The 26,493-nt window shown below is 45.7% G+C and overlaps 1 protein-coding gene across 1 annotated transcript in view; it reads right to left on the minus strand.

The window, feature by feature from the left end:
• Nucleotides 1-26,493, minus strand: part of TMEM135 (transmembrane protein 135) — a 1,073,095-nt gene that overhangs the window by 892,704 nt on the left and 153,898 nt on the right. The window contains exon 3 of the mRNA XM_085623147.1: nucleotides 24,095-24,187. Coding sequence (XP_085479273.1) covers nucleotides 24,095-24,187 — 93 coding nt within the window. The remainder of the gene's footprint in view (nucleotides 1-24,094; nucleotides 24,188-26,493) is intronic.

Consider the following 26,493-nt stretch of genomic DNA (forward strand, 5'->3'; position numbering starts at 1 on the left):
GTTGCTCCAAATACAGGGCGTACGACTGATCCAGACTGGGCTTGTCTTTATTATTAGCAAATTCTTCATTTCATTGTATTATATTCTAACTGTGTTTACAAAATGCTTCCAATACCCCCTGCAGGGGTTCCTGCACTTTCGGGGTGGTCCTAACGCAGTCATACATGTTTCTTCCGCCATAGCAGAGGTTAGCTCGGGCATCTCAGAAGGCTATGGAGAGACTGTCAACCGGTCATCATTTGCAAGAGTACCGCAAATCCACCCTGCAGCTCCGGACAAGGAGCTTTCTGGCCCTTGTGATGAAATGCAATTAGTCTCTCAAATGTGGAACCCTTCTCTTTACAACCAGTCAGGTGGTGTATTCCACTGTATTTACATGTAGCACAATGTACAAGATTTAGAAGAACGCATCAACTGTGACCTAAACTGGAGGTTCTGAGATGCCATTGAGGTTAGTGAAGGACCTGTGATTTGTTCCCCCTGATTGAATCTCTACCGTGCTGCTGCCAAAAATATACCCCTTCAGAGGCCCACCCAGTGCTCCCTCTCAATCTACAGCTGTGAGCTTCTAATATACTCAGTACATGGTTGTAGAGAAACTGGACATGTGGAGCCCTTAACAAGGATGCTGGACCTCGTGGTCATACACAGAGTTCGAAAGACATGTACAGCAGCAAGAGTCTGGGCAAAGGATTGTTTGTTTTGTGTAACCACATCACACAACCAGATCATAAGGTGCTCTAGCTCAGACCCTCCTGTTTCCTGCGCAGAAGCCCTTTAGTCACCTAAATCTGCAAGTTGGCAGTCTCAATGACATTTTTTCAAGGGCCTTTAATTCTGCATGTCTGAGCACAGCTGAGCCAGTTCTTTAGTCCCTGCTGGACTTCCGAAGGCTCGCTCTTCACTTCGATTGAGTAGGCCTAGGTTAGATGTGGTAACTTATGTCAATGCGATCTCCGGGGCCAGGACTATCCCTGGATCCACAAAGGTGTCCCAGCTACTGTATCTTTTGATGATGAAGAGAAGGTTTACTGCTCTGCACAAAGAGGACCTGCATCTGGGTTTGTGGATGTTTTGTTATAGAATTTTATAAAGCGCTCATTCACCAAAGGTTTCTTGGCACCAACAAAAAAGTAGATAAGATTAGAGAAGTTGGCAAGATGAGGTCATTAACTAAGATACAAAGAGAGCTTGCCAGAAGAGCCACCCGGCCTACCAGGTATCAAATTATAGGGTTCTGTAGTGCAGAAAGCAAATGTGCCCCCACGTATTCTTTGCTAATTAATTTTAGGAACAACCTTTGGAATGACTGAAGATTTCTCTTGTGACAATATTTCAGAACATGGAATTTGATACATACTGGGGACTTTGCATCCTTTATGAGCTAGACAAAGATTTAAAAAGAATCCACTGTTTAATAGGTACCCAATAAAGATGTGTCGGTAACAACAAGTAGAAGCCACTGTTGAAACCTGCTAAGGGACAATTTATCATCTATCTTGACCCCTAGGCCCATCATTGACTTTGAATGGACAGGAAGAGCACCCATTTCTTCCGTCCGTAGCAGTCGAGCCAGAGATGCCTTTGGCCATTTACAATAAGTTTCATATAAATGTATTACTGCCCATCTAGACTCATGTAAGCTGTACAGTCAGCAGAAATTCAGTATAAGAAGTAGTTTTATTATATAGGTGCATTATCAATTGTGTGTCGTTGGCATACATGAATAGTCTGGCACCCCTCACATCAAGTGCATTAGCTAAAGCGCTAAAATAGATGTCTAACGCAACCTAAAAGCAAGAAATCTAGCACTCGGGACAAAGACCTCCAGAGGAACCCACAATGGGAAATAACTGCTTGAGAAGATGGATAAATGACTCCCCTTCAGGTCTGTACATTTATTTATTGCCTCTTGCAGTCTGGCAATTGGGAAGGTGAGCTCATATCTCAGACACAGGATTCCCTCGTGATTCCTGACCCCCTTTCCTTAAGTGGAGGAGAATCCCTTAAACTTCGAGGGGTGCCAATGTCCTATGTACATCTGCTCCAGAAAAAAACTAGGATTAACCCCTTCCCCTGCACACAAGCCTCTTGGGTACTATTCATTGCTTGGGTCCAGTAGTGTTAATTTCAAGACCTGCAATTTCTAATCTCTCATGAGTTTTATGTTCTTAGCTTGGATGGTACCAGAGTACCCAGCCCATACCCACTCCCTAGATTAAGCAGCGGCTGCTTGTCCTCACTACTCCCAAAGGACGCCTTTAGCACCTTGGAGCAATGCAGCAGTAGCCGGAACCCCGAGACACCAATGCTAAATCACAGTTATTCTCTAGAGAAGCACACAGGAACCATTAATTGCACCCGAGCAGGAGAACAGCCCTGGCATGCATCGCAACCAGGTCCGGCAATGCAACCACAGCAAAGCGCTAGTTCACGCCTTTGTGACTTCTTCCACAGCTGAATTCCAGGTACCCTCCATTTGGGAGCAGTATCTGATGTGCTTCATGTCCTCCATTGCACAACCCCTCTTTAGACAGTTTTTGTGAATGTCTGGTGCTTTTCAGTCCCTCCGGATACTCTTTCTATATTTGTTATGGTAGAGGCAAAAACGTACATCTACAACACAATACCACAGCCCTTACTAATGATTAAGGCTCCCGGTTTTATGGTATTTTATTTTTCACATTTACGTCTGTATTGATCCCTATTTATTTTTAGGCCATCCTATTGCTATTTATCCAGATTTATTTTGTGTTTTGGAGGATAAGCAGAGTCGTAAAATGGTATATTTTCACATTTATTTAACTGATAAACATGCACTCATACTTTGATGGCTGTCGAGTTTTAGCAAATTAAGCAGCCAAATATAACGAAACACTACACCCACATGTAAATATAGCATTATATACAAATATATGTTAACTAATGCCTGTATTTAAGGAAATCTCATCCTGTGTTTTTAGGTCGAGCTTGGGCAGCGCCTTTGCTGCTCTGTGAGGCATGTATTTAGGTATGGACTTCAAGCTCTGCCCAATCTCCACCCATATTTTTCATTGGCTTGTGTCATTGTTCTTTGCAAATGCTGGCTTCTGATTCGTTATTAGGCTTGTTAGTCCCTCCTTAGCACCGCTTTGTCTGCATTTGTAACCTCCCATGAGGACAGGCCCTTTTACGTCTGTTGTTACCCGGTATGTCTTATTTAGTCTGCAAGCGCTATTTTCTATAATGAGTTTCTCCTACTGCAGGCACGACACGCTTTCCTGCAACATTCAGTGCGCCATGCGCGCTTTCACTTTCTAAGCAGCCCAGTACAATGGCGGCCACTTCTTTGAAATGAAATACGTCTCGCATTTACAAGAGCTTGAGCTATTGGCATTGTAAATGACAATGCCTTTTTTTCATGTGTTAATTATCAAAACAGATAAATAAAAAGCATTGTCAATCACAATGCCAATAGCTTAAACTCTCGCAAATGCCAGACCTGTTGCATTGTAAATGCTTGTTTAGCTTCCAACGCTTTCTATCTGCTCAGCTGTTGGCCTGGAATTAATTAAGATCAGCATGGATTGTCGCCCACAAGAATCACGATTTTCTGTATTTTTCCGCTTTTAAAAGTAAATACAGACAGAAAGCACATTGTTTTCTGTCTGTATTTATCTGTAAAAATCAGTAAAAAGGAAAACTGGGAGCCTGACTAATGATTGTGTGCAATGGAGGCAGGTGACAACACCTCTGCTTGGCTGACTCGGGACCCCATAAGGATGGGGCGCGCTATCCAAGTGCCCGGAGTTAGTCAGTCGCTGAGAACAAGATGTTCAGCCATAAACACCTACCGTAGCGATCACTGTGCATCTGGCAAGTGCTCGCATGTATTTATATCGGCCATGAATGCTTCTCGGCGGCTACCACTTCCTGGCTCCTGGCACGGGCAGCCCGTGAGAGCTGGTGGGCTCACACGAGGGGCAGCTTTCCCAGGAAGCTCGCGTTGGACATGGACGCTGTGCAAGCAGATGCCAAGGAGGAACCTAAAATAGGATAGCCACTTAAGGAGAGATAAAGTGATTACATGCAGTGCCCCTGCCAGCTGCTTGAAGGAAAGTAACAGGCCAGGCAAGGGGAAAAAAAAAGCAAAGCCCTATTCAGGGAAGGGAAGGGTGCCCAGAAGAGGGCTCTGCACCTGTCCTCCTTTCCCAGACACTTAGCCGGAGGATGAAATGCCCCTTTCCACTAGGGGATGACATGAACCACGTGGACTGTTGTCAAACAAGTGCTATTCAAGGTTCTCGGCACTGTCTATGAAGCTTCAGGGCAAAAAGACCCACACCACCTCCAGAAAACATCTACATGCCAGCTAGAAACCTCTGCCCGTCAGCTGCCACCTTCCTTTAAAAGCGGTTTATGATGGATGAAACGCGAGGAAGGTCCCCAGTGATGAAGGGCCAAAGATTAGGAATGCCCATCGACCCTTGCAGTAGCGTAACACAAAATGATGCCCCCCCTACAGAATGTAAGGGAGGGCCCTTGAGTCTCTTATATCTCACAGATATTCATTACCTTGGGTTGACTGGGGGCCCTCTGAAGGGATCCCTGGAGGGCTGGAGCCCCCGCTGTGCCACTGCGTAACACCCGTGGACACTTCTCTAACATGCAAATCCCACCACATAAGCCTCCGGGAAAGCCCTGGCAACCAAATAGTTCGGACTCTCCTTGAAACAGAAGCGTCTTATGACATGGGGCAGCTCCTCCGATAAGGCGAAGAAGCATCGCTCCACTGCTTTTTGCAGTGTAAAAAAAAGGAAAAATAAAATGATAGCCCAAGGTTATTATCATTTTAGTTTTCCCCGTTGCAGTGTCTTTGTGGGGCGGGGCTGCTCTAAGAGCAGAGGGAGGAGTGGTTTGCACTCCCTATGTGAGCATGAGTGCTTGCCAGCCCTCTCGGGCCGCTCAAAACAGTCATGCGCACATACAGTGTTCTCCATGCAGGCTGCATTACAGCCTGCGTGGAGAACATGCCCACCCATCCAGCCCCTAGCTGAGCACCGTGTCACGGCGCTCAGACCAATCACAACGCTGCATTGCAGTGTTGTGATTGGCTGCAGGGAGCCTGGGAGCCCTGGTTCTTCCTGTCTCCCCAAGAAGCCAGGAAGAGGACGTAGGAGAGGTGGTGGCCAGCCGGCCAGCTGGTTGGGAGGTAGGTTATTTTTTTTTTAACCAGTTTTTCTACCCCGCCCCACTGCTGCTAACAGGTAGCAGCCACCGCTGCATTTCACCACAGAACATCAGTTAGGGGTGCACCTTCCCAGCCTACTCCCGCCTCCACCACTTTTCTGCCTCACTTTGTGCTCTTAAGTAACTACGAGTTTACACACAGCACACTTGAAAAAACACAAATTAAATATTAAGGAAAAAACTAAATAAAATAACAAATACTACACAAAACAACTTCCTTTTTATACAAAAGGTTCATATTCGCATGAAGGACTCTGCAAAATGGAAATTACTGAACACAAGAGGAAGGACATCACAAAGCAGCCTTCGTCTTGTGCTGCAGTGCCAAGATGGGAGATCGATTGAAGAATGTTTTATCAACAGTAAATATAATTTCGAATAGAAAATATGAAAAATGAAAAAGGATCACATTTTTAAAAAGCACTAAAAATCAGACTAAATAGTCATAGTGGTCTAAATAATTACCAATTGATTATCTATCTTACTATGACTTTCATGGGTTTGTTGTATTTTAGCTGTTGTGTATATCAATGTGGTCCATGGCAAGGAGAGAATTTAAGGTAGATATGCCAGCCTGCTCTGCAGGAGCTAAACTGCGGATGCTGCAAGGAGGCGCAGCAATGCAAGGTGTCTACGCCTCTGAACGGCCTCGGAAATGATCGAGCCCAGCTCACCCACTCCATTTTTAGGTCCTGGTCACATACAAGGTACTGGATTTTCTTTTTCTTGCAGCCCTCCATGAAAGTGCATGTGTTTTCTAGCTGCCCCTCGTATGCGGCTTTCCTTTCCCAAACAACCTCAGCCCCACCTCATGCGCGCTACTTGTTGCTCTCTCCCTTGTGTGCTGCTGCTCTCGCTCTCCTGTGCTTCTTCCCCTGACCCTTCACTCCTTGTTGCTCTCTCTCTCGCAAGTGCTGCTCACCATCTCTTGGCTGCTTCTCACCCCACACCCGTGCTGCTCTCTCCCTGTGTGCTGCTTTGCCTGCACTTACCCCACCCGGCTTTCCTTTATCCTCCACCTTGCTTCTTGCCACTAACTCCCCTGTTGCTTCCCCACTCCCCCTCTTCGGTCTTTCAATTTTTTGTGTGCGTTTTTTGTGGGTGGCCCTGCAGTTGTCATTTGCTGTCAGGTGCTCTGCTACATCAAAAGTGCATTTGTACACTTAGTTTTTTATTTTTTATTAACAAATCTCAGTGGCGTCCAGAATCTTAAATTGGTCAATAAAAAAAAAGGGAAAAAGTGCCGGCGTCATTCTGTAGGTGCACGTATCTGTAGCGTGGCATGGACCACTTACTGAATGACGTAATAACGCCTTTTCATCCTTTGTTTGCTGATGCTGCGGAGCAAACAGCAATGGCAAAGCCAAAATTGTCCAAAAGGTTGAGACCTATTGGTTTTGCCAATGCTTCTTTTAAATATTTACACAAATTCACGAACTTTTATTGGTGAGTTAATGGAACTACAAAGGGTGGACCTCAGTCTAGTCTGGTGCACAACGGCGACAGGCCAATGCAGGAAAGCCCAGAGATGTCGCCTATGGGTCCTGCACCACAAACTCAAATGCTCCCCAAGTTTGGAATCCAGGATACCAAATCCAGCTGTTACTACAATGCATACTCTTAACAATCTTACTACCGCAATACTACATGGGCGGGGTAACAAATTACCCATCTGCAGCTTTCCTGCAAATGTACAGGTAGACCAACTGTAAACCCAGTTCTAAATTTATTTATGAATTTGAATTTATAATTGTATTTATATGGCGCTTACTACCCCTGACGAGGTGTCGAAGCGCTTTTCGGTGAGCAGCACGCTATTTCGGAGCCCAAACGGATTAGTGGTGGATTAGTATATGGAAATGCGAGTATAGTATCAGTACTAAAGGGAGGTGCGCGTTCATTTGAGTGGAGGACACGCGAGTCTGTTAGTTGGATTGGATAGAGTAATAGAGAGACAGAAGAAGGAAGAAAACCTGAAGTTTTAGTTGGGAGATCATACTAGTAAGTTGAGGTCTGGGATGAGTAAAAGGAGAAATGGGGGAGGGAAGAGCCCGTAAAAGGGGATTAAAGAGACATTGATCAATTGTGGTGGCAAAGGATGAGTAGACATTAAAAAAGTTTCAACTGTGGAGACAAATGAGGCATTACAACTACAAGGAGAGGAATGAATTCCAGCGTGAAAACCACAGAAGTGTGGAAGCGTGTAAAGATTTGCAGACATTACAGAATAAAGTTTTAAAGATAATGTTAAGCATTAAGCATTGCAGAAGGATGCGAGACGTTTTATTCATCTGAATAAACACAACATGATCCAAAAAGGGCGATGCGATGTTAAACCTCGGCAGCCACGAGAAAAAAACCTTAGAATGAGTTTTGAAAACACTGGTGATCGCTTCCCTCGTGCAAAGGCTTCCCACAAATAGACCCGAAGCAGCCTGCCTGAACAGGGCAATCTGGACTTTTTGGAAACTCTATATATCTCAACGCGCAGCGATACCCTGCCTCCAAGAAAAAGACGGCCCAACCATTTGACAGGGGTATTTTAAAGGGCCTGCCTCGGCAAGAAAGGACAATATCTGTGCCCTTAAAAATTCCAAATCTTTAAATGCACCCGTCTACGTCCGAATGTGACAGGTGTTTGCAAATAAACGTTCTTTCCAGTTCCCAGCCCTGAAACTAGCATGCAAGCTTTCCTCAATACAGCACACAAGCCTCCCTGAAACAGCACTCAAGCCTCCCTGAATACAGCACACAAGCCTTCCTGAATACAGCACACAGGTCTCCCTGAAACCAGCACACAAGCTTTCCTGAATACAGCACACAAGTCTCCCTGAAACTAGCACACAAGCTTTCCTGAAACTAGCACACAAGCCTCCCTGAATACAGCACAAAAGTTCCCCTGAAATCTGCTCGCCAGCTTCCCTGAAACTTGCATACAAGCTTTCCTGAAACCAGCACACGAGCTTCCCAGAATACATCACACAAGCGTCCATGTAACCTGCACACATGCTTTCCTGAATACAGCACACAAGCTCCCCTGAAATCAGCTCACAAGCTTCCCTAAAACCTGCATACACGCTTCCCTGAAAGTGAAACCAGCACACATGCTTCCCTGACACCAGCACACACTTTCCTGTAACCTGCACACACGCTTCCATGAAACCAGCTCAAAACGTACCTGAAACCTGCATACATGCTTTCATGAAACCAGCACATGCGCTTCCCTGAAATCAGCACACACGCTTCCCTGAAACCACCACAAACGCTTCGCTGAAACCACCACACACGCTTCCCTGAAACCATCACACAAGCCTCCCTTAATACTGCACACAAGTCTCCCTGAAACCAGCACACAAGCTTCGCTGAATACACCACAAAAGTTCCCCTGAAATAAGCCTGCAAGCTTCCCTCAAACTTTCATACAAGCTTTCCTGAAACCAGCACACGAGCTTCCCTGAATACATCACACAAGCTTCCATGTAACCTGCACACATGCTTTGCTGAATACAGCCCACAAGCTCCCCTGAAATCAGCTCACAAGCTTCCCTGAAACTTACATACATGCTTTCCTGAAACCAGCACACAAGCTTCCCTGAAACCAGCTCACAAGCTTCCCTGAAACCAGCTCACAAGCTTCCCTGAAACCTGCATACACGCTTCCCTGAAAGTGAAACCAGCACACATGCTTCCCTGACACTAGCACACACACTTTCCTGTAACCTGCACACAAGCTTCCCTGAAGCCAGAACACAAGCCTCCCTGAATATAGCACACAAGCTTCCCTGAAATCAAATCACACGCTCCCCTGAAATCAGCTCACAAGCTTCCCTGAAATCAGCTCACAAGCTTCCCTGAAACTTGCATAAATGCTTTCCTGAAACCAGAACACAAGCCTCCATGAAACCAGCACACAAGCTTCCCTGAATACAGCACACAAGCTTCTCTGAAACCAGCACACAAGCTTCTCTGAAAGCATCACACAAGCCTTCCCAAATACAGCACAACAGCCTCCCCGAATACAGCACACAAGCCTCCCTGAAACAGAATACAAGCCTCCCTGAAACAGCACACAAGCCTCCCTGAAACAGCACACAATCCTCCCTGAATACAGCACACAAGTCTCCCTGAAACCAGCACACAAGCATTCCTGAATACAGCACCAAAGTTCCCCTGAAATCAGCTCGCAAGCTTCCCTGAAACTTGCAAACAAGCTTTCCTGAAACCAGCACACAAGTTTCCCTGAATACATCACACAAGCTTCCATGTAACCTGCACACATGCTTTCCAGAATACAGCACACAGGCTACCCTGAAATCAGCTCACAAGCTTCCCTGAAACTTGCATACACGGTTTCCTGAAACCAGCACACAAGCTTCCCTGAAACCTGCATATACGCTTCCCTGAAAGTGAAACCAGCACACATGCTTCCCTGAAACCAGCACAAACACTTTCCTGTAACCTGCACACAAGCTTCCCTGAAACCAGCTCAAAAGCTTACCTGAAACCAGCTCAAAAGCTTACCTGAAACCAGCTCCAAAGCTTACCTGAAACCTGCATACATGCTTTCTTGAAACCAGCACACACGCTTCCAAGAAACCAGCACACACGCTTCCCAGAAACCAGCACACACGCTTCCCTAAAACCAGCACACACGCTTCCCTGAAACCAGCACATATGCTTCCCTGAAAACAGCACATATGCTTCCCTGAAAACAGCACATATGCTTCCCTGAAAACAGCAAATATGCTTCCCTGAAATCAGCTCACAAGCTTCCCTGAAACTTGCATACATGGTTTCCTGAAACCAGAACACAAGCCTCCATGAAACCAGCACACAAGCCTCCCTGAATACAGAACACAAGCCTCCCTGAATACAGCACACAAGCCTCCCTGAATACAGCACACAAGCCTCCCTGAATACAGCACACTAGCCTCTCTGAATACAGCACACTAGCCTCCCTGAATACAGCACACTTGCCTGCCTGAATACAGCACACCAGCCTCCCTGAAACCAGCACACAAGCCTCCCTGAAACCAGCACACAAGCCTCACTGAATAGAGCACACTACCTCACTGAATAAAGCACAGAAGCCTCCTTGAAACCAGCACACACGCCTCCCTGAATACAGCACACAAGTCTCCCTGAAACCAGCACACAATTCTCCCTGAAACCAGCACACAAGCCTCCCTGAAACCAGCACACATGTCTCCCTGAATACAGCAAACAAGCCTCCCTGAAACCAGCCCCCAAGCCTCCATGAAACCAGCACGTAGGTCTCCCTGAAACCAGCACGCAGGTCTCCCTGAAACCAGCACGCAGGTCTCCTTGAAACCAGCACACACTTCTCCCTGAATACAGCACACAAGCTTCCCTGAAACCAGCACACAAGCCTCCCTGAATACAGCACACAAGCCTCCCCGAATACAGCACACAAGCTTCCCTGAATACAGCACACAAGCCTCCCTGAAACCAGTACACAAGTCTCCCTGAAACCAGCACACAATTCTCCCAGAAACCAGCACACAAGCCTACCTGAAACCAGCACACAAGCTTCCCTACAACCAGTACACAAGTCTCCCTGAAGAAAGCACACAAGTCTCCCTAAAACCCGCACACAATCTTCCAAAACCAGCACACAAGTCTCCCTGAAACCAGCACACTAGTCTCCCTGAAACCAGCACACACGCCTCCCTGAAACCAGCAAACACGCTACCCTGAATACAGCAGACAAGCTTCCCTGGAACCAGCAAACAAGCTTCCCTGGAACCAGCAAACAAGCTTCCCTGAAACCAGCACACAAGCCTTCCTGACACCAGCACACAAGCTTCCCTAAATACAACACACAAGCTTCCCCAATTACAGCACACAAGCTTCCCTGAGACCAGCACACAACGTTCAAATCTGTTTCTAGGTAGCTCCTCCAATGGTGAATCTGGAACTGGTGCTGGGATCTTTGCAGCAAAAGCACCGGGCCTTCGAAAAAGAGACAATGTTTCTTTCCTGTGCCCGAGGTGGACGCATCGAATGAGTGGAGAAGTAGTGAGGTCTAAAATTAGTCTGAAGCAGATTCCTTGCAAATTGATCTTTCGTGTTGGAGCACTTTAGATTTTAAGAAAGCAAAGCTAAATTAATTATTTCTAGAAAAAGAGTGCATTTTGCTATGAGAACTGCTAGAGCCCGGAACAAGGAATTTCATGTGTGCTTTCCTTTGACCACTCTTGCCAACAAGACTTGGGGGCCGATTCCGATCTCATTCGGAAGGGCTCAGAATCAGATTCGGCTGTGCCCAAACAGATCCGGAGCCATGGTTTCTGACCAAAGGGTTCCCAGTTCTGAGCGACCAAGTATGATGCCTAGAAACCCTGAGCGCTGATCGAATCGGTTCAGAAAAGCATCCTGAGAGATCGAGCCTTTCCGGACCCGATTAGTACAGCTCTATGGACTCGGTTTCTGAGCGAGCAAGTACGAAGAACAATTCGGCCAGCCTTTCCGAATCGATTAGCCCAGAACGAAAAGGCTGCAGGACTTGGTCTTTGGGGGCCTGTAGCAGGGCCCCCTTCACCGGGATCCTCCGAATCAGGCCAATGAGGGTACCCATGGGTCCCCCTTTTCCAACCATGCACAATGTGGCAGGCACAATGGTGTGTCTGCCACAAGGTGCACGGTTTTCCCAACCTACCCCTTTCTTCAATGGGATCCTGTGTTCACGTTCAGTACTCAGGCTCCCGTTGAAGTCAATGGGAATCCAACCGAATCATATCCGGATGCATCGTACTCATTGGTCGGACTCTCCCAATCTGAGTCGTACCAAAAGCATTCCAGAATAGAGTTGTTCGGTATACTTTCCGAACGAGATCGGAATTGACCCCTTACTGTCCAAAGAGGTATGAGGCATTGTTTCTTTCACCCCTTCGGTGCATCGGATGGCCGGGTGTCGTCCGACGCACCAGTGCTCATGTGCGTAGGACGGCCCCCGACAGTCTGATCACATTATACTAGAAATCCCTCTGGTGCGGCAACCAGAGGAATTTTGTTTTACCCCCCGACAGCCACAGGAGCTGGGGAAGAGCTTCCTCAGCTCCTGTGGCTGTGTAGATAGTTTCCCTGGAATGACGATCAGGGCGCACGTCGCGCTGACGTCATTTCAGTGAAATCGAAACTGAAATGAGCCTTGAGACTTATTTCAGTTTCACTTTCTACGTGCTCATGAGGCGATCTCAGCCCCCGAGCACGTTGAAAGAGAGGAGGGGTATCAATGGAAATGGGACAGTCTCCCCTTTCCAATGGTATTTTTTTCTGATTAATTTAGGGGTGGGGACTCCCCAAGATGGGCATGCCAATGCCCCCACCCCTACCCCGCACAACATTCCAGTCTTTCTGCACCCCCCTCCCCCAGGTGGCAGATGGGGGCAGAAATTCCACTAGGCGCCAGCGATTATGATGGCTTTTATTATAAGTAGGGGTGGGGGCTGCCCAGAATGGGCATCCCAATGCCTCCCCCCCAAAGAATAGCCATAGTCTCTCTGCAACTCTTGGGGGCATATCGGGGCAACATACCCCGATTTCCCCCCTCCCCAGGGCGAAATTAAGCCCACTAGGCGCTGACTTTTTTTTGGAATGTACCTACCTGTGGATTTTGAGTCCTAGCGCAGCCGGCACCTAGGGAAACATAGCAAACCTGTATACTTTTGAAAACTAGACACCAAGGGGAATCCAGGATGGGGTGACTTGCGTGGCTCTCACTAGGTTCTCTTACCCAGAATCCCTTTCAAACCTCAAACTTTGTAAAAAAACAAACACATTGTTCGCACATTACTGTGATGGAAAGTTCTTGAATCTGCATGGATCCACAAAATTCCACCCACCCCGCATTATCCAAAGTCTTCCGATAAAAATAGTACTTCACTTGTGTGGGTAGACCTAGTGAACACGACAGGAAACAGCACAAAATGCAACAAGGACACACCACATTTTTACAGTGAAAACTGACCCTTTTTTTTGCAAAGTGCATAGTTGTAGGTTTTGACCCCTAGCTCTGCCGGCACCTAGGGAAACCTAGCAAACCTATACATTTTTTAAAACTAGACGCCCAGCGGAATCCAGGATGAGGTGACTTGTGTGGCTTCACCAGGTTCTCTTACCAAGAATCCCTTGCAAACCTCAAACTTTGTCCAAAAAAACAAATTTTCCTCATATTTCTGTGATGGAAAGCTCTGGAATCTGCGTGGATCCACAAAATACCACCCACCCCGCATTCTCCAAAGTTTTCCGATAAAAATGGTACCTCACTCGCGTGGGTGGGTCAAGTACCCGCGACAAGCAAGGGCCCAAAACTTATTGTGGATACATCAAAATTACCTAACACTATACAACCTGGTTTTGAAAGGGGGGGGTCACCGGAGTTTTTGGCCCCGGGCTCGGCGGCCATCTTGGGAAACCTACCAAACCCACACATTTCTGAAAACTAGACAACCGGGGGGGGTCCAGCGAGGTATGGCTTGCGTGGGCCTCCCAACGTTTTCCTACCCAGAATCCCCTGCAAACCTCAAATTGAGCAGAAAAAAAAAATCACATTTTTCTCAAATTTCTGTGTGGGAAAGTTCTGGAATCTGCATGGATCCATAAATTTCCTACCACCCAGCGTTCCCCCAGGTCTCCCGATAAAAATGGTACCTCACTTGCGTGGGTGGGTCAAGTACCCATGACAGGCAAGGGCCCAAAACGTATTGAGGAGACATCAAAATTACCTATCACAAAACAACCTGGTTTTGCAAGGGGGGGGGGGGGGGATCACCTGGGTTTTTAGCCCTGGGCTCGGCGGCCACCTTGGAAAACCCACCAAACCCTCACATTTCTGAAAACTAGACACCCGGGGGAGTCCAGCGAGGTATGGCTTGCGTGCATTTACCAAAGTTTTCCTCCCCAGAATCCCCTGCAAACCGCATAAAACCAGAGATACGAAGCAGAAAGCGGAAAACATATACAGGAGTGATTAAATGAATAAAAGGTGGAGAGGGAGCAAGGAGAACAAGCAGTGATGATATCTGAGAATGAGGAAAAACTGCCCAAGTCCTGGTTGTGCTAGATGCAAGCACGGGTATGTGTGAAGCACAGAAATGTCAAGTCGATGTCCAGGTGAGAAAAAATTTGAATAATCCAAACAAAAGATAAATAAATTAAGAGTGCTTCACTGCAACCCTGAATTCACAAAAAAGCAAAGATACAAACCTAAACTTTGAATATATTACTCAAACTGCACATTGTTCAGGTGTTGTGAAGAGTGTTTGAGACCAGGGCTCAGTCAGGTCCACTATCAATTACCTACAGTGTCCCGGGACATGGACCCAGGCCACGCGGATCATTTGATATGCAAGATTTGCATGGTCAAGTATGTACAGTTTTGTCCTAGCGCTCTTTGTCGTGCGTACATGACATGTTGGTGCCAGGTCAGACAGACATAGCTATTATACAGTTTTGGAATATGTTTAACAATTTCTCATTGTGGAATATAGGTGAAAGGTCTGAGCTTTTAAAACCCATTTTCAAAAATGGAGTCTGCCGCAGACTGTGCTTTAGCCAAACCTCATTCTAGTGGTCTTCACTTGGCTTAGACACAAACATAACACAATCTTGGCTTATGCATATTTGAGGCTCGCTTACGAGATGCACACACCACAAAGCAGCTATGTCTGGCCTCTGATGACCATTGTACACCGCCATTCCAGCATTCATCTATACATCAGAAAGAGCTTAAAGTTGAACAAGTCGCATAGTGTGGCCAACGTGGAGCTCCTCAGAATCGGTGACAGAGCAAGCATGCCTTTGACCGAAACAGCAAACGGGACCATGTTCCCCTGGGTGTCCAGTAAAAGACAGTCATAATGGGGTGCAGAGGGCCCGGTGCCACAGCACCTGCTGCACTAATGATAGCAATGCCCCAGTATTTCATGTTCCACATCTAGGTCATGCAACCCACCTTGCAGCCTACAAAACAAGAGTGGAAGCAAGTTCAATCTTTTGTTAACATTGACAGCTGGATCCCCTTGGATACCGATGAATTTGGGGGAACAGAATCTGCTCAGCACATTACTTGTACGACACACAGGAGAGACCGAAGACAGGCTTAACAAAACATTTGTACTTGAAGAGCGGGGTGTGCACAAACAGAAAGTGGCGCAAGGAAGATGGATTCTGAGGCAAGGAACAGTGGAAGAGTAGTGGACGGGAGGAACAAAGACAAAATGAAAAGGGGGAAAGATGGGAAGCTAGGTGGTGAGGTTAAGAGATGCACTGACTGAGTGGAATTAGGGTGGGACAGCGTATGCATTAACAGTTTGCGGGGCTCCCCTGTGCCATCCCTCTAGAAGACAACCAACAGTCTGTAATAAGATAGGGACAAGCCAATGCACTGGCACAAACACATTTAGAAGCTTTATTTACAGGACAACCAAACGTTGGAATAGATTGCCACTTCACTTAAATATATGTCCCTCCTTGTCCTCCTTCAGAAAGAACCTTAAAGCTGCCTGTTCAATTGTCGACCCATATTTAGGCTACTATATTATTCTCTTTCATTCTTCTGTTGCTGAACCAGCGCCAAGATGCCCATGGGCAATCAAGCGCTTTATAAAATTTATTTTCATTTTCATTGCATCAAAATGACCCATCACCAAAGAGAGGTCTTTCTAAGGCATGTCAGACCTAGGACTACTGAGTTATACTGTGCTCAACTCCTCAGACAAGGGACTCGTGAGATACATTTTTAGTTAATTTCGCTTGCAAGCGGGCAGTAACATTATGTCCTTCTACAGAATATAATGTATGGATTTTATGGGACAGACACTCCAGCTTAGCCTACATGATAGTTTGTGGGCCTACTGGCTATGAACAATTTGAATTAAGCCCAGACATGGGTCAAATCACCTTTGGCAACAACACTTTGTCAGGGTTCAGAGGCACAGGGCATGTTGAGTTTCATGGTATAGAATTCATCTCATGTGTCACTCATTTGCCACGAAGCATGGATACAACCTGTGATTCCAACGAGTTCGCTCAGTCACCACAATAAGCGGTGCTCTGGGATGCATGAATTTGAACTTCTATTAAATGCCGCGTGCGGATCGGAGCCAGGTAGCCACTGGCATGTGCCACTGATCTCAAAAGCACAGGAGTCGAAAACCATCCCATCAAAGCGCCTTTCTAAGAATCAATTAGCCACAGAGTGAGCGAAAACCTTAATGACTGCCCTCCGTGTCCTTCACATCAGTCACTGAGTAAGTGGACAGCCAGGCGTGCAGCCCTCAGCAAGGAGAGGGGCCCCTCTCTGGGGCCAGGCGACCGACCATTCACTTTACACCAAGGATAGCAACTGCGGACAGCTGTCGTTCACAAGTGTCTGCGCCCGGCCCACCATCAGTGATATGTGCTGAAGTCCAACCCCACCGCACACAGCACCGCTTTCTTAGTGCTGAGAAGCGCTGAGTGAGCGCTCCACGGATACATGAGACCTCACGGGACAGGCACCTGTTCGACCAGGGCATTCCAGCACTGCCTGTTATGACAACTCCAACACACCACCGTGGGCACAACTGCACCGGGGGAGCCCGGTGCAGATGCCGCGCCCTACTCTCAGGCGCGACAAGACGCTGGGAGCACGGAGGGACAGTAAACACCACAAAAATAGCAGCGGAATGTCCACGTTAAAGAGGGGATTCTCTTCCTACACAATAGTCTGTGACTCCACAGCGTCACTCTATCCCCGTTCCACAGCAATCCACAGAAAACAGAGCAATCTTCACAAAATGCACCAGGACAGGTCTTTCCAGGCTCAGGGAATCCAAGGGGGCTCAGCTGTGCTTCACACAAGCGCTGTGCTGCTTTGTAGCACACTCACACTGCTCCAAGTGCCAGTCTTCAGGAGAAAACAAAAGAACGGAGGCACAACGAGGGCAAACACTCAATTTACAATGACATCATTTACCCTTACACGAGTGCCTGGTTTACGTCTTTTAGAACAATTCACAAACACGTGTGTTCTATACTTGCACAAATAAAACATGTCATGTGAGAATGGTGTTTGCATGCAATGGCGATGAACACCCATTTTCACAAGCACAAGTGTGGATACTGTGTGTAATAAATACGTTACGCATGGATACGTTTAGGGCTATTGTGGAATTTTCTATTAATTCTAGTACTATTTCTGTCATGTAATTTTTTTTTACAGTGACACGCAAAAGAGAAAAATTGGACTTTATGGTGCACTTTTATCACGCTGTCTGAACACCTTGTTCCAAAACAATTCATGTGTACACTACGTTCATACAATATTATTTGGGGAGATTATGAATAGGCGTATGCTTATTTTTCTGTGCACTACCACAATGACTAGGACCATTTTCTTGAAGGCGTGTTTATAAAGAGCTGAGCCAGGCCTTCAGTTTGTGATGGAAACAAAGTTTGTAGTCATTTATAGGTCACTGGTAAGACTGTCACATGACTGTGGAGAGGCCTTCACCCTATCCTACTCCATTGACATTGGTTGACCAGGCCTAGATGTTGGACAGAGAGGGGCCCGGGGTAGGGGCCTGAATGAACCAGTTCAAGATGGAGAGCGCGTTGTGAGACACACAAGATCTCGTCTGATGGTCGCCACAGACTCGGCACCAATGACAATGGCCTCCTTTGGGTTCGGCAATGGCTGTACCTACAGGGGCCTCTGGTCTGGATCCTGCAGACAGGAGTATCGGAGAGAAGCGAGATCTGTGTTTTACCACTTTGGGGCTGGTTGACCATTTAACATGACTCCTAGTCATCCGCTCCATTCAATGTAAAGGAACCAAATTCCAACGTCTGTGAATTAAACTTCTTTTAACATCTGTGTAACTTGTTTAAGTGCCGCAATTTTACGGTGTAGCCTGCTAAAGGGTTCCTAAAGTGGTGATATCTTTTATGGCTTTTGTGCCTCTGATTAGAGAGAAGGAGACCTAAGATTTACCCCTTTTCATCTTGTCCGTTGGGGTGTCAAAAAATGCGTATCGTGCCATTTTTGATTGGGGAGCCACATCTGACCATCTCCAGCTCATAGCCATCCCTGCATCCTGTGCTCATAAAATACATTTAGCGCAGATTACCCATAACATTTCTAGCAACATCGATTAACGATTTTATGGAGCACGCAGCTCACACGTCAATGGCACAGTTCCCTGTATGAATCCTCTATTCGCTCAACAGCATGACCGATTTTATGCTCCGCCGCTAGCGTCAGCCAAGTAATGTCACACACGATTCCTCAAAAGGTCTTTTCATATGGACTGCAATCTGGCCGTGTGACAAGAATGGCACGGATGAGAGTGTGTTATGACACATGTGCAGCTGTGCAACATCCGTTCTCTCTGCCCACCAGCAGCCTTTGCCACACTAGATAATGTAGGACATAGTGCATGTGTTAATGTTTGTAGGTAAAACTTTCTAATCGCACTGACATGGACAGCCGCTTTGTCAGAAAGGGTTTAGCAGGTTAAAGTTATCTATGCTTTCCTCCTGGGTCTGGCTGCTTTCCCTACTATCATTCATTCTTTGTGCATAGGCTCCAAGTATCAACATCCACTTCTGAATCGGTTTGTCGACACCGTCCACATTTATGAGAGTGTGGCTGGGGACACCACAATATGGTCCTTCATTGTCTGGCTAAAGCCCTGTGTGAGAATGAAGTGACAAGTTCTTGGAGTCTAAGAGAATAGTGATGTGGGAGCGAGCAACTACCTCCTAACAGAGAATAGTAATGTGGGAGCAAGCAACTACCTCCCAACAGAGAATAGTAATGTGGGAGCAAGCAACTACCTCCCAACAGAGAATAGTAATGTGGAAGCAAGCAACTACCTCCTAACAGTGAATAGTAATGTGGAAGCGAGCAACTACCTCCTAACAGAGAAAAGAAATGTGGAAGCGAGCAACTACCTCCAAACAGAGAATAGTGATGTGGAAGCGAGCAACTACCGCCTGATGTGGAAGTGAGTAACTGCCTCCTAACAGAGAATAGTAATGTGGAAGCAACCAACTACCTCCAAACAGAGAATAGTGATGTGGAAGCGGGCAACTACCTCCTGATGTGGAAGCGGGCAACTACCTCCTGATGTGGAAGCGAGCAACTACCTCCTAACAGAGAATAGTGATGTGGAAGCGAACATCTACCTCCTAACAGAGAATAGTGATGTGGAAGGGAGCAACTACCTCCTAACAGAGAATAGTGATGTGGAAGCGAACAACTACCTCCTAACAGAGAATAGTGATGTGCAAGGGAGCAACTACCTCCTAACAGAGAATAGTAATTGGAAGAGAGCAACTACCTCCTAACAGAGAATAGTGATGTGGAAGCGAACAACTACCTCCTAACAGAGAATAGTAATGTGGAAGCAAGCAACTACCATCCTAACAGAGAATAGTAATGTGGAAGCGAGCAACTACCCCCTAACAGAGAATAGTAATGTGGAAGCGAGCAACTACCCCCTAACAGAGAATAGTAATGTGGAAGCTAGCCACTAACTCCCAACAATCCTTTCAGGATTGGGGAGTGAAATGAACAATCTACAAGATGTGCTACAGAGAGTGGGAAAGAGTCCACTCTCTGCAAAATTTGGTGGCTCCAACCCTCTCTACAAAGCTGGTAAAGAGGATAGTGCAGAAGGCTGAATGAGGCGAGCATGGTCAAAAAAGTGACATGCTCCAGGTGGATACCAAAGATGCACTGGACTGCACTGGATGTGGAAAACGTTTTGTTTCATGGTCAGCATCGACCATGATTACTTCACTCCCTACACAACAGCAATGCTTGTGTTCTGTTGACCTTCCCAAAAAATCCTGCTCTACTTCTAGCTTCCTGGGACGTTATCAGTTACTTATATCAGTTACTTTTGCTTTCAAACGTCCAGATTTTCATGTTTATATTTGTACTACGATAAGCTGAGTGCCCCATCATTATTCTGTTCTCGAAGTGCCTTGAGGCAAAGCCTGATGACTGTCACTTATTTATTGCATGGCGTCTACTACCGTGGTCTAGTAGCACTGAACACAAGGGCACACAGGTTTGGATACCAAGAGAAATGGGGCAGTATGACCTGGACATGAAAGAGATGGGCGTGGTTTGTCAGGACCAGGGACATGCACCAAGATCGTGTCAACAACCTTGATGGAGCATCTCCAAGAGCCAGGAACACACAGATACGCGTAGCGCAGAGGACACTTATGCAATTTACAATAGTGCTCTTGATGAACTGGCTTTGCATGCATGTGGGAAGGACAAGGGTTAATGGGGACTTTGACTAAGTGTAGATCAAGGTGCTGTCCATGAGGGTCAGAGACATGCCCCAATCATAGTGCCGGACGTTGCTGGTTCATATATAGGGGCATTGAAGACGTCAACCATTTAATAAGTATTTTCACGGTAGATGTTTTGCTAATGAGTAAGGCAGGCTTAAGTCACCAAGACGTTAAAGAGATTCACAGTGAGTAGATGGGCTTGAGATACTGGAAACAAGCATGTCTTAATGGGTGTTTGGCATTCAAGGTGGTGATAAATATTTTAGATTGTAAATAGCAGAGAGTTCCAAAGTGCAGGAATCAGTACAGAGTACGAGGAGTCTCTGAGGCAGAGTGTGTCAAAGCTGGGTATCTCAATTCAGAGTTGGGTCTTGTAGTGAAGTCATATATCAACATAGGCCAAGAAACATGGAACCTACGGTGCACAATACATAGTGCTTAAAGGAAGTCCAGCTGGCAACGAGCGCCACTATAGGAATGCAGAGCCATGGTGAATGGCATCCCACGAATGGCGATAAAGTAATCCTGCTGCAAGGGGAATTTGGACAAAGACTCTTGTAATACAAATGGGAGTGCACCTGGTTCAGACATCTAAGGGAGACGAGGGAGAGACCGAAGAGTCTAAAGAGATGAAAGGAGGATCTGACTACAGAATCGACCAGTGGTACCAAGGCGAGACCACCTTCCAAGGAGACTCAAAGAATTCTTACAGATATTCAAGATGAGGAACACGGTGTAAAGAGAACACATTGTAAATTACTAACGCCCAGATCGAGCTATTGCTAGTGTGTAGCACCAGGGGATTCTTTGGCATTCATTCATAAAGGGGACGGAAGGATTCATACACCAGATTACTGTTCTTAAGTAAAAATATTGGCTTAAACAGTGTTTATTCTGTGTGTGAAGGCCCAAGTCACCCTAGGTTTAGAAACAGATGTTCTCTGCCTATTGGGTGATTAAGAAGACTGAACAATTTCCTTCCACAAAAAAACCCTCTGAAGACAGTTCAGGATATGATCCTGCAGACGCAGATTAACAGAACTAGATTTCAACAATGAGATTTTAATGGATTTCTCCCTCCTGAAGGCTGCTTCGAAGGAGATTCAGAGATGTGCTCCTTCGTTCCGTTCTATACAGAAGGCTCTGGAAGGTTGGGGGGTCAAGTTTAAAGACTAGTGTGAACATCCGAGTACCTTCTTCAGTGTGTCTCTTTTTAAATAACAGTCACGTCTGCTTTTACCTTGGTTTATACCTTTTCTAATGATGTACGATAAACCATTCCGTGTGGTGGAATGGTGTCTTTTACACTCTGCAAACGCGCCTCCTGACGCACTGCAAGTCGGGAGATGAAGTCCCCTTGGCTCTTGAGGGCTTATAGGGTTGTCAATATTTCTATGGTCTCAATTCATTGACCAAAAGGCCTTAAATGCAATGTCTACTTCCTACTGGGACGTTGCTGTCCTAGTCATCCATTTGTTTAGCTGTTCTATTGCACCTACCCAAATTTGTGAGAAAAAACACACAATTTACTTAATAATTATTGGAAGAATGGCGTGCATCATGTGATTTTATTCTATTTAAATAAAGTTCAGATTGTGGTACCACAGGAATATATTGAAATCAATAAAGACACTAGATTGGTTGAGGTTTTCATAGATCAACTATGATATCCTGCACAAGTGCCCATTTTGAGGTCTCGCCTGACCCAGCGCATGCACTGGTCTGGCGAGACTTATTGAGAGGGCTCCAAAAAGTGCTACCAGGCCAGCCTAGAGATGCATGTGCGCGGGCGCGCGCGCCGCGATCACTTTTACTTTCACGGTCGCACGGCCGCTTTGATGTTTGATCGCGATCGTGTGGCCGCTTGGCATAGCCAATAGGTCTCGCTTTTGGGACCTTATAAGTATTTAGTTATGCAACTGTTGCATGGCTAAACACTTATAAGGTCCCGAAGGCGAGACCTATTGGCTATGCCAATGCTTGTTATGTCTTGCCCGACAGTCCAACTGCCCGTGAAACCCATAGTTACTTACTCTTTAAAATACACAGAGTAGAAATTGGCTCTGCCCAGAGAAGTACTGCTCTCTCACTTCATACTATTGGCCTTATGGTGTATCATTCTACCGTCTATGAAGTGCTTGCATTTTATTGAATGTGGACTGTTTTAAATCACAAAAGTACAATGAACGGTCACACGTTAAACTCTTCATGTCATAAAATTGTATACTAAAAAACAATCTTTTAGTTTTGTTTTCCTCTGAGGCAATTGTTTTTGTTATGGCGGGGAAATGCAAACCAGGCTTATTAGTTATGCCAAAGTTTGTCATACTTGGAGTTGAGGTTATAATCACCCGTTGGTTGCGACAAACACAACATTTCTGGACTCTAGAGAACTATGAAGCACAATAAATACATTCACATTTGAGGGCCTGTGGAGGAAAACATTTCACAAACATTTACTTTGGTGCATTTTCGGAAAGAGTACTTGACACTATTGAATAAAAAGGTTAGGATTCCATGTTTTAGACAGGAAAATGCCTTCCATGCTAGCAGCAAATGACTACCAACAGGCCTTTCAGGTCAATTTGAATTAAAAAAAAAAAAAAAAGAGTAGTTGCGTTGTCTTAATCCAAGGAATATAAACAATTCTGGCCCAATAATGACTCACCTTTCGTGGAGGAGCTGTTAATGGGTCATTGGTGTCCAAAGTAGGGCCAGGAGTGGAGAGCTCATGCCAAATACTCGGGATATTGACTTACCACTTTAATGAGGTTCATATTACAATTATCATATGTGCTTATCCCCACAGCTAGGCACGGCTCAGTCCCTATTGAACCTATGATGGACAACCCATCTAAAGGTCATACAAAATGGCGGCAAATGTATACAAGATCACAGTCTTCTTAACTACATGCTCACACTTGGCGCTCTGCATTACACAAGGCAAGAAATGACATGCATGGTCTCGAAGGGGCTAGAATCAGTAAAATATGGGCTAAATGCAACCGGTGTTGAAGTAAACATTAGCAACACTAAAGCCCTTGACGTAGACATCAGGTTATGAAATACCCGGTTTATAAGTGCTGAGGGACGAGTAGAGAACACATCCCAGAAGTGTTTCGTGAATATATACAGAATCTGAAGAGTGCATTGCAAGAACAAAAGTGGAACATCACAGCCAACATGGAACACATGATAAGGGTTCTCACTCTACCAATTCCCCAAAGCCATAAGGAAACCACATCAATGTTCTGTAGAAATGATCTCTATTTCATTAATTTCTTTTTAAACATTCATGACTCGGGGTCTCTACTTCGCAAATGTAAATGTTTAAATGAATGGCTCAATTCCCACCCAATTGGACGTTGACATGATCTGCAATATCTCCAGAAGTCTTCTGTATATTGAATGTCAGTTATAATACAAAACAAACAAATGTTCCATTTAATAACTAAACAATAAAGCAAACTGTCAGTGTTTAATGGGAAACGTTTCTGGTCTTCAAAGGTCTACATAGTATCCGATACAATAGGAATGCAGTAGTTACCTGCTTTTTCTTTCAAGCAGGATAGCCACGTAGGAGGCAGGCAGTGCAGCCCCAAAACCAGGCGTCCAAGAGTAGAATTTCCCAAGTATTCTCCTGAAATAAGCAGAAACATTCAACGTGTTGCATATAATGGCAATATTCAACTTATTGCATTATAATGGCATGAGTACATGTCATCACGCGCTAGGGGAGGAGATGGTAGGATTAAATATGAAGAGCTTCAACTCAAAGACACTAGGCATGAAGTGGGAAAATTGAGAAGTTGTTACAAACCTCATAGGTCCCAAAAAAGCTGTAAAGCTCCTACAGAGTAAACAGAAAGGTTAGAGTGGTTCCCAAACGTTGGCGACCCACGGCTCCCTTGACCTATTGTCCGTTGGTCACGGCTCCCCATTGTTAACTTTTTTTGGGCGAGAGGAGGGTGTAAGCCAGTCCTCTGGAGTACTTCACTTATCTCCCTGAAAATATTTGGGATGAAGCTGATGACGGTATTATAATCATAGATGTAGTCCTATCCTATCCACTACAGAGCCCCATGCAGTGTCAACGACCGATTGGGACACAGGGATCTCGGAGAAGTGAACTGGTACAGCATTGTGATGTAGTTCTCTTTAAAGAGCAGTGTCTTGAAAGTCTGGGCAAATATCCACAAGAAATATAATCGAAAAACAAAGTGCGACATAATCTGATTCTTTTGCAAAAACAAAACGATAGTTATTTGGAAGGGAATAGGGGCAGGAGCTCCAATTTTAAGTGCAAAGTGCGAAAACCAGCACTATAGCCTCTGGTGTGTGTTTGAAGCCTCCATAGTATTGTGGTGGGTCTAAAGCACATACATTTTACCACACAGCAATGTACACATTTGAGCACTAAATTATCAAACTGTTCATAATTTCAGTGCTGAACTACAACATAAAATGCTGTGCAAAACTCCTCAATAAAGTATCGGCACTTAATAGGTCCTGTAGTTGTAAGGTGGTAAGGAGCTGCTTGCGTGCACTGGAGCTTGCTTAAAATTAGCTATTTTCAGTTATGGGCACATAAGCAGCTACTGTACACAAAACAAAAAGGAGACAAAAGTCATTTTAATACAAACAGCTGTGATTTAAAGCGGCTGCTGCCACAGCACACCTGTCTGCGTTGCACGAGGTTGTCTAGAGAACAACTATTGCTGCAAACCGAAAACAAGCGCATCGTCCCAGGATTTCCCGTTTTAGTGACCCTACAGTGCAGTATGCCGTAGGCCAGGACTTTTTAATAATCAACGAGATTGACAACATCGGGAGGGCGGTGTATATTTATGTATTTTTATGGATACCTTACATGAATGGGGGAGGAAAGGATAACGGGAAATGGAGGCAACCATGGTGTTTGGAGGGAAAGAAAAAGTAGGTTCGAGTATGGAATATTCTAACTCAGAGTGTGTGGAATGGATTGATGAACGCGGGGTATTGTGGGAGTTGTAGGCAATGATCGAAATTGGAGGGAATGAGGAAGCTAGTTGTGGTGGGCTGGCCCCACATGTTAACATAATGACATGACCTGAGGATATTACACTAGTGGTAGTTTAACTGATAACAGGTGTAGCGGAGGGGTGGAGTCAAGTAAGGTTAAAAGCAGAGATGTGAGAGAGTTGTACAGCTTGCTCATCTGTGTGTGGTGGCAAAGGAGTCAGGAGGACGGTTACACGGACGGCTTGAAAGGTATGGATTAGAATAGACGTACGGCATTGAGGGGCATCAGATAAATCTTTAAAAAGGTGTGTCAGTAGATCAGCGTGGAAGGGGTACAGCTATGAAATATAGATGGGACTCGATGGGTAGCACAGCGGGAGAAGGACGGTTGCAATGGGTATTCATGATGTGGTAGCGTTGGGCCACAATTGTTAGCGGGGAAATCGCGGATTTCTGGGAAACGTCAAAAGAGGGAAATTTTATATAAATCAGAAAACAGACGATATTGGGGTAACACACGCAGTCTAATTGATGTACTTTTTATTTGTAGAAAACCCCTGACGAAGGGCCGGAGAATGGGCCCGAAATGCATTGGGTAATATAAGATCAATGATCGTGGATTAACTTAGGTACACTGTCGTGGTGCAGGATAGGCCTGGATGGGCATTTCTGTAACATTAAGAGTTGAGTGAAGACATAAGTGGTTCTCTTATGACATGTGAAAACTATGACGATTGTAAAAATTTGGATCACATTGAAAAAAGAATACAATATACATGGGAGATAAAATAACTTTGTGGCATGTTGTTAGATGCTACTAAAAGTATGCTGTGCATCCGGATTGGGGTGTCGTTCCACTCCATTTCCTTGTAAACAGTGCAGTATGCCATTCCAAAACCCCCGCAGCACTCTGGCTCCATCCTTCTCCGTCCTGCCGCACAAGCA

The sequence above is a fragment of the Triturus cristatus genome, chromosome 8 (assembly GCF_964204655.1).
Source record: "Triturus cristatus chromosome 8, aTriCri1.1, whole genome shotgun sequence".
Taxonomy (NCBI): Eukaryota; Metazoa; Chordata; class Amphibia; order Caudata; family Salamandridae; genus Triturus; species Triturus cristatus.